Below are 12,122 nucleotides of genomic sequence, written 5' to 3' on the forward strand. Positions count from 1 at the left end.
GAGATTTTTGCTTGCATGTTGGTTTAACATCTATCTCCCCTGCTGGAAGGCCACCTCTGTGAGGTCAGGGACTGTCTACCTGGTTAACTGTTGAACTCCTAAGGCCAGTACAGAGTCTGGCACTTTACAGATCTGTTTAAGTATTAAAACAGCTCAGGGCAGCTAACTTTAAAAACAGTGTCCTGCAAACATGTGTGTACATAAGCGCATGGGAACAGTCTGGAAGGAATGAGGTCACGCTCCTAATCTTCGCTGACTCTAGAAGGGACCAGGCTACGGAGCAGCGATGGGGTGTGTGTGCGTGTACACAAGTCAAGTTGGGGAGTACTGGCTTCAACTGTAATGATTTTACTTTTTAACTAAACAATAATGAACAATAAAGCATGTTCCAGGTCAGGGGAGACAGAGGCGACAGGGAAATGCCAAGCCACACTCATGAAGAACAAAGAAACACCGTGACGCTCTGCAGTCCACTGGTGGGTTTTGAGTCTTCACTTTATTACTATGTCACCAGAAGTCACCGCCTTCACTTGGTTCACCACAAATGGACAGATGTCATAGAGAAGGGTGCCACGGGGCCACTGGATTCACTCTTGAGAGACTTAACCAGGTGGTGGGGGAGTCCAGAGTGGGGGCCCAGGATGGGGACTGCCATTCACTGCGCGCACACACACACACACACACAGATATATTTGTGGAGCCTTATATTATACATCTTATATATAGAAAATATATATATTTATACTATACACAGGCAGTAACGCTGCGGGCAGGGCAGGGGCACCCAGACAAGGGCTGTGGGCACCTGGGGATGGGGAGTGTCACATTGAGGGGCAGCGCCAGGAGATGGGTGGACACGTCTATCCTCCCACAAACTCTTGTTGGGAGGGGTGCTCCCCCTTTGTGCTCCATAGAGAATCAAAGGGGTCTTGGGCCAAGACTGGGGGCTCCCGAGGGGTAGTACGGGGTTGGGGGATCTTGGTTACATGGGGGAAGCCTGGGACCCCCAACAGACTTTGAAGATCAAGAATCACCTGGGAAGGTTGGAGTGCGGAGAAGATGCTGGGATCCTCTGAGCTAGCCCCAACAGTTACACCCCCAGGTGTGGCAGGAGCCACGCCCAGGCAGATGACCTGTGACTGCACAATCAGAGGCTGGAGACCTGGATCTGGAACCTCTAGCTCTGTGCTTAACCATGGACAAGTCACTGTCTTCCTGGCCCAGACTTCACCCCTGTAAGGGTCCTCGAAGCTCTAATCTCGTGTGGAACCCAGTTTTCCTTGGCCCTCTCTAGTACTCGATGGGAAGAGGGGGTCCAAACTCAGCAAGGTCAGACTGCAGGGGTGCCCTTCTCCAAGGAAAGGCTTGGAAGCAGAGGGGAGGCAGAGGAGGGGCAGCAGGGAGGGAAAGGGGGTGCCACTGACCTGTGAGCACTGGCTCCAGGCTTGAGGCCTCCAGGGGATTGTCCTCAGCCAACAGAAGCAGCAAGACTTGCCCACCGACCACTCAGAAGGGGAGTCAGGAGCCCTGGGTCTCAATTAAATCCTGCGCTCCACATCTCTGGTCCTCTCTTTCTCACCCACCAGGGCACAGCCTGACCCCGGATGGGGTCCTGCCTGGGCGGCACCCCAGGACTAGTGGGGAATGCTGAGTGAAATGATTCAGCACCCCCATTCCTGGCAGGGGGTCTGGTAAACCTTCCCATTCTGGGGTGGCAGGGAGACTCTGTAATAAATACCCAGTACCTTGCTCTCTCACCCAGCATCACCAGCAGCTGGTCAGTGCCCAGGGGAACAGACAGGCAGCACCCTGGGGTCTCCCCAGCAAGGGAGGCTTTTGATAGGGAGGGGACGAGGGGGAGGACTTCTCATAGCATCCTGTGTGGACACCAAACTTCTCTCTGCCAGAAACAGACCACATTCACCCCCCTGACCTGCTTTGCAAACCTCTGGTCTAGTGCAGGCTCCACTGCTCAACTTGGAGGAAACCAGAGTCCCAGCCTGTCCCAGCCCGGGCCACCCTGGGGGAGCCCCTTCCCCAGACGTGGAAAGTTGAAGTCCCCAACAAGCAGCTGTCACCCGGCTGTCTGGGGTCCTCTCCCGTCACCACTGCCCCTTGGGAGGACTTAATCAGACCTGATCCATGCTCCACTGCTAACCCACTCGTGCGCTGAGCCTCAGTTTCTCCTTCTGTTAAGTGGGGGCAATGATGCTGCTTCTCTGCCAAGGAAATTCCCGCTCCTTCCCTCACTGCCACACTAACACCTACCCATCCTCCGGGCCCCTCCGTGGGGACCTGCATCCACACAGCTGTACTCACACAGCGCCTGGCCCCCGTAAGGGACCCTGGGTCCAGCAGTCGGTTTAACGCTCATCTCTGAGGACAGTCAGCTCCTCGAGGGCAGACACCACACCCTTTGTGTTCCCGCCACAAATGCCCCATCACTGCTGAGTCAACAGGCAAGTGGGTAGCTATGACCTGCCTCTTAGGGTTCTCGTGGGGGCTGGTGGTGGGAACACCCAGCACTGCGCCAACCCACAATCCCGCTGCCCCACTCCCCGAGGCAATGGCGCGTGGACACCGTCCCCACAGTCTCCCCGCTTCAAGGCCTGCCCATCCTATAAGGCTCAGTAGAGAGCCTGCATTATCCAAGAGTCCCTCCTCACACCTCCCGTGCCTCGGGGGACACCTGCCACCCTCTCCCCTGGCCTGTGGCCTCCCCCGGACTTCCATGCCCGAGGGGCTCTTGCCACTCATCTTGGGGACAGTCTGTCCCATGGCAGCAGCTTCCAGGTGGAGGCCAAGCTGGGTCTAGAGCCCTGTCTTCCCACAGAGAGCCCAGTCACATGGCAGGCCTTCTGGAAGACCTTGGCTTGGCCATCCCCGCCCCTCGGCCCCCAGCTGACCCCGGATGAAGGAAAGATGACACAGTGTCCCAGATCAGTTCTGTTTCCTGGGAGGTCGCAGGGGCAGGGAAGGGGGCGCCTGCTGGGTGGCTGGGACGAAGTAGCCCAGGTAGCAAGCCCAGCTCTGCCACTCACTCACTGTGATCCTGGGCCAGGCACTCCCCCTCCAGGCCTCCTTGTCCACCCAGCCCCAGGCAGGGACTTAGCACGCCACTCCTAGAGGCAGGGACAGTGGTCATTCCGTCGGGAGGCCGTGAAGGCCTGCTGGAGCTCCTGGGAGGATGCACACAGCTCGGAGTGGTACATGGGAGCCAGGCCGGCCCGCTCGGCTCTCTCGCCCGGGAAGGCGGCCAGGGCAGAGGCCGGCGGGATGTGGGGAGAGGGGCCTGGAGGCAGGGCTGTCCCGCTGGGCGGAACAGTCGGGGCAGAGCAGGCCCCTGGCTTGCAGCAGAATCAGGGTGTCTCACGGGCTGAGGTCCCCAAGGCCTCCCAGAGGGACTGTAGCTCTGAGCAGCGGAGCCCCGGGCTCGGGGATGGGAGATGGTGGGGACCCTGGGGGACAGAAGGTGCTCTGCCGTCGGGTAGCCTGTGGTGGCCCCACCTCTACCACTGGCTGCCTGAGTGCCCTGACCTTGCCAGGCCTCAGTTTCCTCAACCATAAAATGGAGGCGGCCCAACACTCAGAGCAGGGCGGGGGTGTCACTTCTAGCAGGTGACAGCCCCCAGCGTCCTGCGGGTACTCACACCCCGCAGTCAAACCTTCCCAGCATCCTCCCGGTGGAACATTCTCTCCATTCCTTCCTCTGGTTAAGAGCAGGGCCTCCTCCACATCACCTCTTCCTCGTCTCCGGGGACCATCTGCCTTAGCACTCGTGCCAAGCACAGGCCTGACATACAGCAGGTGCTCAATGAAGGCTTGCAGACATAAGGAATGAACGCAACCTCCCAGGGCGCTGCACACCTGCACACACGTGGACACCCCCAACACCTCACTGCCCCCGCCCACCCGAGTGGCCCTGGACCTCAGTGGGACCACCTGGAGGTGCCAGGCAGGGCAGCCGGGGAGGGAGCAGGGGGGCTGGGCATGGAGGGAGGGGGCAGGGGGCAGCTGGGGTGGCTCAGGGGCAGGCGGGGGGCAGGTGGTCCCTGTGGCTCAGTAGCCCTGCGACTGGTAGCCCTGGGGCTCGGGCTCGAAGGCGCTGGCCGGCTGCTGGTAGGTGCCGCCCATGCTGGTGGGCTCTGGCCCGGTGCTGGGCTCCACGTAGGGGGCGTAAGGCATGCTGGAGTCCTGGCTGGGGTCCATGTAGTCCTGGGAGAAGAGGGCCGAGTCGGCGCCAATCTGGTACCTCTGGAAGGCCAGCACAGCCTGGCCCGCCTGGGGACGGGGGTTGGCAGGGACAAGGACAGGTGGGAGGGGTGGTTAGGGGAGAGACAGACAAGAGCACTGGGTTAGTAGAGGTTAGTCCACAGGACACGGACAGTAGAGGGTTAAATATCCTCAAAACACGCTTGAGGGGGGATGGAGGAAAGCTGTCCTCAGAAGCCAGCCCAGAACCACACTGTCCAGCCAATAAGAATTTCGGCGATCACCTGCCTGATGACCCCTAATGCCAAAGGTTACTGAGGGTAAAAAAAAATTCTAGAGTCTCCACTCTGGAGTGTTAAAATGGCCTAAGCCCCATAATATCCTTCTCCAACTGTGTTCTTAGGATGTTAGATGGAATGAAGAAAAAAATTTCTTGGTGGGACAGAGAAATGTTGGCCTCTCCTAAAAGTTATTCTGTCCCTCTTGCAGCTAGGCATAGCCATATCACTAAGCTCTAGCCAATGCGTCGGCCCCAAATTCCCTGTCTCACCCTTTGACTTGATGCCTGGAATGCAGACGTGAGAGTTGGCACTGTAGCTGCCATAATGGACCATGAGGTCCATGAGGCAAACTGTAGGGATGGAAGAGGCCTCAGTCACTAAAGACTTCTGGAGTCACTTATGCCAGCCCTGGACTGTCCTCCCAGACTTAGACTTTTTCAGACCACTGTCATTTGTGATTTCTGTCATTTGCTGCTGAACCTAATTCTAACTGAAATGCTTAATCAAATAAGTTTGGGAAACTGAATTAAACAGAGGACCACAGGAGTCATCAGAGCTTTGATTATTTCATGTATGCTGGGATCCCCAAGCAAGCAACCACTTAACTGACCACTGAAACCCTTTTTACATAGAACTCAGTTGGGAAAGACTTATCTACAGCTTATACACATAGGTGGGAAGCCCTTTTTAAGTAAAAGCAATTACATTATTATTAAGGACAATGAAACTGATCATACCAAGCTAGGGAATAAATTAAACCTGTCATTAAAAGACAGTGTTTACAGGTTTACACTGAAAGCCTTCTCCAGAGGTCTTCCCAACCCAGGTCATCTGCCTGTGATGGGAAAATGCTTATGTTCTACATAATTCTGTTTGGGGGCCAGGAAGACTGAGGCCTAGAAAAGGGGGCCTCATGGCAGAGTCAGTGCCAGAACCCAGATCTGAACATAGGGGTCCTGCCCCTTCCTAGGCCAGGGCCCTCCCCATCTCCTTCCTTTTGATCAGCCAGTTGACAAGGCCCTAAGTCAACCAGGAACCTGAGAGGGCCAACAGATGAGAGGCAGTGGCAAAGTGCCAGGGGCCTGGAAAAGGCAGACCAGGCCTTAAGGAGGTGGGCTGAGGAATCAGGAGTGGCCCTTTTGTATTTTCCACGATGCTGGTATGAGGTCCTGGCTACAGGGTGCTCAGATGCAGGAGCCTGGGGCAGGGAGGTGGAAAGCCCCTCCCCCACCCAGGGTAGAGACCACGTCTTCAGCACCCTTGAGCCATCAGCGAGTCCACAAGAGCACAAAAGGAATGGATGAATGAGTCCCTGAGAGGAACTTCTGCAGACATGGTCCTCCCAAGCTCCCTGGCTCTACTGCTGTCCTGCATGGAGGCAGAGGCCTGGAGCTGATGACCTTCGCAGACCCTTCCAGGGCGGGACTCTGGCTACAGGCAGCTAGTGCTGTCTCTGCAGTCACTCCTTCACCTCAGCTGAGTTAAGGACTCTCTGAGCCATCCAGTTCAAAGAGCCACAGACAGGAACCATGGAGGGGGTGTGGGCCCCTGCTGGGCCTGCGTGCAGAGGTGAGGCTGGGAGTTCCGTTCAGAGCCCAGGGACCTAGTGGTCCACCTGGCTCTGCTTCTTCAGAGCAGGCGCACTCTCTGCGGCATCTCCACTGCACAGGGCTTTGCCCCGGGGGCCGGTCTGTGTTCCAGGGCAGCTGAGGGCCCCAAGGAGGGAACCTGTGCAGGACTGGAGGCCAAGGTCCTTTGGAAGATCAGGGATTCACCACACAGGAATCACTCCCAAAGGAGAAGTTATGAAGGTGTCCCTGACTCCTTGGAGAGAATGAATGAATGAACAAAAGAAGTGACATTTATTGAGCATCTCTGTGCCAAGCCCCGTGCCAACCTTCGTTTCATCTGCACAACAGCCCTGAAAGGTTGGCTCATTATCACTCCTCAGTCCAGGGAGGTAGACTGAGGCACAGAGTGGTGCATGGTTCTGCCCAGGGTCCCACAGCACACGAGAGCAGAGTCAGACCAGGAGTCCTCTGCTGTGCTGGGCCAGGTCCCTCTTGGCAGCCAGCCTCCACGGGGGCTATAAAATTGGCCTTCATATTGCAGCTGTAGGAGGGGCTCTCAGCCCTTATGGAGCCACCTCCAGCCTGTGGCAGTGAGTTTGAGAGAGATTTCGGTTTGTCTATCTTCCCATCCCCAGCCTGTGGGCTCCTGGGGCCAGGAACCACCTCTGATTCATCACTAGGCACAGAATAGTTGCTCAATAAATGTTTACTGAATGAACAGACACATGAAGAATCATCAAAGGAGGTGATGAGGAAGTGGTGAGCCTTAACTGGCCCCTCTAGCCAGCCTTCCGCTACCCTGCACGCCCTGGCATCTTGGCTGGTCCAGGCAGTGGGCTGCCCTTCAACCTTGCCACTGGGCATATACTTAGGGCTTCCTGCTTCTGGACGCTGTGCAGGCCTACGGCTGTGCCGAGGCGGGAAACAGCGTGTTGTATTCCTCCTGGAAGGTAAGGTCCTTGAATCTCCGCACGGCCAAGGCTGCGGTCAGGCTCTGCCAGGAGAGAGCAGGGGTGAGGCCGGCAGGGAAGAAGAGGGGGTAGGCAGAGGCGCCATCTGGGAGGCTGGCTTCAGGGTGCCCGGTCGGCACCTGTCCGTCAGCCATTCAGACTCCGCCCCTGGAAGTCCCGGTGACCAATCACTCACTCCTTCTCTGCAAGCCCCGCCCCAGGGGAAAAGGGGAAACAGGGAAGGCTGGGGCAGCAGTCTCACAGGAGTGGCCGGCGCTGGTGCCTATATACAGCCCCGGGGCGGGCGGGGGGCTTCTTGCAGAAGGCCGAGGACAGCTCGAAGGCCTGCACGGGAGGGGGTTGTGGGAGGGGAAGGGAGAACCCTTGGGAAGGGGGAAGGGAGCCCATATGACCCTAGATATTTGCAGGAGGGAGACGGGAGAAGAAAAAATATGTTGGGAGGACAGGGAACCAGTGGGAAGGAGGGGTCAGTCACGCTGCCAGGCCGACTGGCGCGCGAGACCACCAGATCCAAAATCCACAAAGGGGGCGACCTCTGGCCAGGGGCGCCCAGAGACATGCTTTTTTTGACCTACATACATATGTGGAGGTCAAATATATATGTATTTTTAACACAAAAAGATCAGAATCCACATAGAAGTTCAGATTCCTGGCCTCCCTGGGAAAACCAGAAGCCCTGGCCTCTGTGGGTCCCCAGTCCTGCTCAGAACGGGGGCCGGGTAGAGGGGGCCCTTTCAGGATGCTGTACACCTGCCGCCGGCTCCACTCACGCCTTCTCTCATTCTGCCTGCCAGATGGGCACCTGTATTTGTGACACAGCCCACTGCAAACCCAATCTCCCCATTTTACAGACAGGAAGGCAGAGGCCCAGAAAATCAGGAGAAGCCCCAAGATTCAACCCAGAGACTCTCAGCCTCTGCTCCTTCTCAGCCTTGAACCTCAAAGCCTTATCTTTCCATCTAGGCCTCAGCCTTCTCGTCTGTAAAAGGGAACAGTAAATAACTACCACTCAATGACCGGAGTGGTTAGGAGGAGAAGCTGCTCCCACAGGAAGGGTGCCCTGCACCGGAGCCAGGGTCTGCTATCACCCCTGACCGTCCTGGCTGGCAAAGGGCAGCGGTCTACCTCCTCAGGGAGCAGCCCCGCCTTGTGCATTGAGGCGGGAAGCAGAACAGAGACCCTGGCTGTGCTCAAAGGCCACCCGCCCGGGAGCTCGGCTGGGGTGGGCGGGTGTGGCCTGGCTGGACGGTGTACTCACCCACGTGAAGATGGAGAAGAAGGAGAAGGCGATGGCGGCCCGGGCCGCGTCCGTCCCCTCGTTCAGCGGGTTGTCCTTGGGCTCAGAGACCTGCCACTGGTTGGCCAGGAAGCAGAAGCCCACGAACCAGAGGAAGGCCCAGAAGGCTGGGGTGGGTGCGGGGCCAGGCAGCCCACGTGGGCGGAGAGGGCGGATGGGGAGGAGGAGACAGAGAAAAAAAACCGAGGAACCAGGGAGGTTCAAGGGCGAGTCTCCCACACTCCCCACCCACAGAGGGAGAGGAGGTGGGGGGGGGGTCAGAGTGCGGGGAGCGCGGGGAAGCACAGGGGAGAACAGAGAGGCCGGCCAGACCCGGAGCAGGAGAGAGACCCCGGGGAAGGAGACGGCCAGGCCGGGAGCAGAGTCAGGGAGGGGCGGGCAGTGAGAGAGGGAGGGACGGGGAGAGACAAAGAAAAGTCAGTGAGCCTCGGCCGCGCTGCTCTAAGCTCAGCCAGCACAGGCTTCCCAGCTCAATCCCTGACTGACCCGTGGTCCAGCCTGAGGCCCGCACCTCTTCTGTGAGGGGCGGTCACCTGAGCCCCCCCACCACCTGGCTGCAGCCTCCCAGAGAACTGGACTGGGGAGGACGAGGGGACACGTCTGTTTGCAGTCCCAGGGAGCCTTGAGGTGCCTGAGGGTTCCTTTGAGAGCCCAGGTCTGGGAGTTTTTAGGGTGGGAGCCTTGTAGGGACAAGTTCTTCTCTGTATGCCTACAGTCTACCTAGAGAGCCCCAGAGCTGCTCTGGATGAAGAGCGTGCATGCCCAAGGGCTGGCACCTAGAGCCCAGCCCCTCCCAGAGGCACTGCTGGGGAGCCCTGGGGCTCCGTGGAGTACAGTTTGAGAACTACTCGCGGCATATCTGTACCTTCAAGTCGAAGGGGCCCCAGGCCTCACTGCCTGCAGACTAGACACATCCTGAGAGTCCTGGACGCGGCTGGAGGGGCCCCAGACAGAGACCTGAGAGCCCCAGGCCAGGGACACCAAGCCCAAGCCTCCTCCAATCAGTCTCTCAGACTCACTGGGACAGAGGCCAGGGCACCTCTGCCAAAGCCACTTCTGAAGGGCAAGGGCAGCTCCCCAGCCCCCAGTCTTGACCCTCCCAAGGCACCTACTGTGTGCAGGGCCTTTGGCCATCGCCCAGCTTAGTTCTCACGGGGCTCCACCAGGGAGGGGAGCCAGAGGAGGCCAATGAAAGCAGAGGAACCCTCTCCAGACATTGTGTTCCAACTCTGCTGTGAGCTGTGGGCTATCTTGGGGTCTCGGGCCCCGCCCTGACCCTACATGACCCTGCTGCCAGCCTTGTGACCCCAAGTCTGTCCCTTTGCAACAGCCTGCAACTCGGTTTCCCCATCTGGAAAACGGGCAGAAGGGTGGCAGCCACCTCTCAGGTGTGTGTGAGGCTGAGCAGGATCACGGTCAGGAGAGCCCCCTGCAGACTCTGTGCTGCTGGCGGGGGGAGGGGGGCACAGTACCCACTAGGGTGGGGCTCACCCGAGACTCCGATGTCGGACAGGACGGCCTTCTTCCGGTCCTTGACGCTGCTTATCTGGGGGAAGTACACATCCAGGGCCAGGTAGAGCAGGCAGGTGAGGAAGGCGAGCACGCCCACGGTCACGCCGTAGCCGCAGGCGTTGGGGTTGCGGTTGTAGATGCAGAACTCCTCGCTTTCTGAGGGGCTGTTGAGGTAGCCCTCATTCACGATGGAGCCGAACACCACGATGGAGAACACCTGTGGTGACAGGGGAGGGGTGGGGGTGGCCGTGAGACCCGGGTAGGAGGTGGGCAGGCCCCTCCTAGGACCAGCCCAGGGTGGGGGGTGGGGGGGCAGGAGGGGAGGGCTACCAACCCCCTCACCGGCTGCCTGCCCCTCTGTGAGCCCTCTTTACCCCAAACAGTCACAGGGCCGAGGTGAGGCAGGCAGGTCAGAGGGGGAGGCCCAGAGAGGGAGGGAAACTTGCCTGGGGTCACACAGCACAGGTGGGGTCAATCACTTCCTTCTCCAGCTGGAGGCACTGAGGACCACCCCCCTACCGCCAACCACAGATGTGGCCCCACTCCCCTTCCAGCCAGGTGCTAAGAGGCCTTCCTGGGCCCTGACACCAAGGTTTCTCTAGGACTGACCCAGCCTCCCAGAAGAAGCGTTCTCAGCCCTCCAGGTGGTGAACTGCCAAGCCCGCAAGCCCCTGGCTGATTCTGGCATGAGCCAGCCCCATCATGGGTTCTGTGGAATGACAGGCTGTTCTGGGGTCTCAGGCCCTGTCCTTGGTCCCACCCTTCCCTGATGCCCAGGCGCTGACAAGCAGAAAGAATGACAAATGAACAAATACACCAGTTATGAACAAATACACCAGTTACAACCCTGTCAATTACAGGGCAACCTGCAGGACCCCAAGTGTAACAGGTGTTACCTCCTTTAATGCCCCCAGCAACTTCCAAGACGGGTCTATTTCAGCTGAGGTGGCTGCCAGCAGGGGTGGCCGCTCCTGACCCTACCTCCTGTTATCTACATCCTTGTACTATCCCCTTCCCCTTGACTGAGGGCTGAGCCTAGCAAGTTGCTTCTGAACAAAACAGACTGTGGCAAGAAGTGATGGGATGTCACTTGTGTGAGGAGATTACAAAGCCCCGGCCTCGGTCGAGCTCATGCTCTCCGGCCCCTCCTTGCTCGCTCTGAGGGAAGCGGCTGCCAGGATTTGAGCTGCCTTATGAAGAAACACACGGATGTGGAACTGAGGGAAGTCTCCAGGCAACGGCCAACAGGGAACGCGGCCCACAAGGAATGAGGCCTGCCAGAGCCATGTAAGTGAGCCTGAGGGCAGACCTACCCTCAGCCTTCAGATGAGACCGCAGCCCTGGCCAACACCGCGATGTGCGAGGCGGTAGCACCTCACTAAGCAGGTTCCTGGCCACGGAATCTGTGAGAATACAGCGCTTTTGTTGTTTTTCACGTGTGCTTTATCTACTTGGCTGCGTCAAGTCTTAGTTGCAGCATGCAGGATCTTGGTTACCATGTGCAGGCTTCTCTCTAGTGTTGCTGTGTGGGCTTCATTGCTGCACTGTGTGTGGGATCTCAGTTTCCTAACCAGGGATTGAACCAGCGTCCTCTGCATTGGAAGGCGGAGTCTTAACCCCTAGACCAGTAGGGAAGTCCCCGAACATTGCCTGTTTTAAGTCATTGCATTTGGGGGTGTGCTGTGACGCAGCAGCAGCTAACGCACACATCAGTATCGTTGGCGTTTTGCAGACGAGACAGGGAAGGTGAGGGTGTTAGTTTACGTGCCCAGAGTCACACAGCTGGGAGGTGGCAGAGCTGGCTTCAAACCCAGCGACCTGATCCTGAAGTCCATGCTTCTTCCTCCTGCCTCTCACCTCCCCTGAAACTCTGACGATGAAGAGGCCCACCCACAGTCAATGGACAAACAGACAGGAAGACAGAGCCTCAGATGTGGCCTGCAGTGAACCTGAGGTGCAGCTGCATAGGACTTTTTTTTTTAACTTTTTATTTCATACTGAAGTATAGCTGATTAAGCTTCCCCAAAGGCTCACTGGGTAAAAGAATCTGCCTGCAATGCAGGAGACACAGGAGATATAGGTTAGATCCCTGGGTTGAGAAGATCCTCTAGAGAAGGAAACGGCAACCCATTCCAGTATTCTTGCCTGGAGAATTCCATGGACAGAGGAGCCCGGTGGGCTACAGTCCATGGGGTCGCAGAGTCAGGCACGACTGAGCAACTAAGCACATAGCTGATTAACAAAGCTGTGATGGTTTCGGTGGACAGCACAGGGACTC

At 57.9% G+C, this 12,122-nt stretch overlaps 1 protein-coding gene across 4 annotated transcripts in view; it reads right to left on the minus strand.

Annotated features, from left to right (window-relative positions):
* Positions 1-477: 477 nt before the first annotated feature.
* SYNGR1 (synaptogyrin 1) overlaps positions 478-12,122 on the minus strand; it is a 30,707-nt gene continuing 19,062 nt past the window's right edge. The window contains exons 2-4 of one of the 4 annotated variants that reach the window (XM_044940847.2): positions 9,824-10,061; positions 8,294-8,439; positions 478-4,281 (exon numbers count right to left, since the gene is read on the minus strand). In XM_044940847.2, the coding sequence (XP_044796782.1) occupies positions 4,060-4,281; positions 8,294-8,439; positions 9,824-10,061 (606 nt within the window). In that variant the 3' untranslated portion in view covers positions 478-4,059. Of the gene's footprint in view, positions 4,282-6,752; positions 7,059-7,086; positions 7,360-8,293; positions 8,440-9,823; positions 10,062-12,122 lie in introns of those variants that run through there. The other 3 variants (XM_044940848.2, XM_044940849.1, XM_044940850.1) reach the window with 3 other exon arrangements.

Source organism: Bubalus bubalis, chromosome 4, assembly GCF_019923935.1.
Source record: "Bubalus bubalis isolate 160015118507 breed Murrah chromosome 4, NDDB_SH_1, whole genome shotgun sequence".
Lineage (NCBI taxonomy): Eukaryota > Metazoa > Chordata > Mammalia > Artiodactyla > Bovidae > Bubalus > Bubalus bubalis.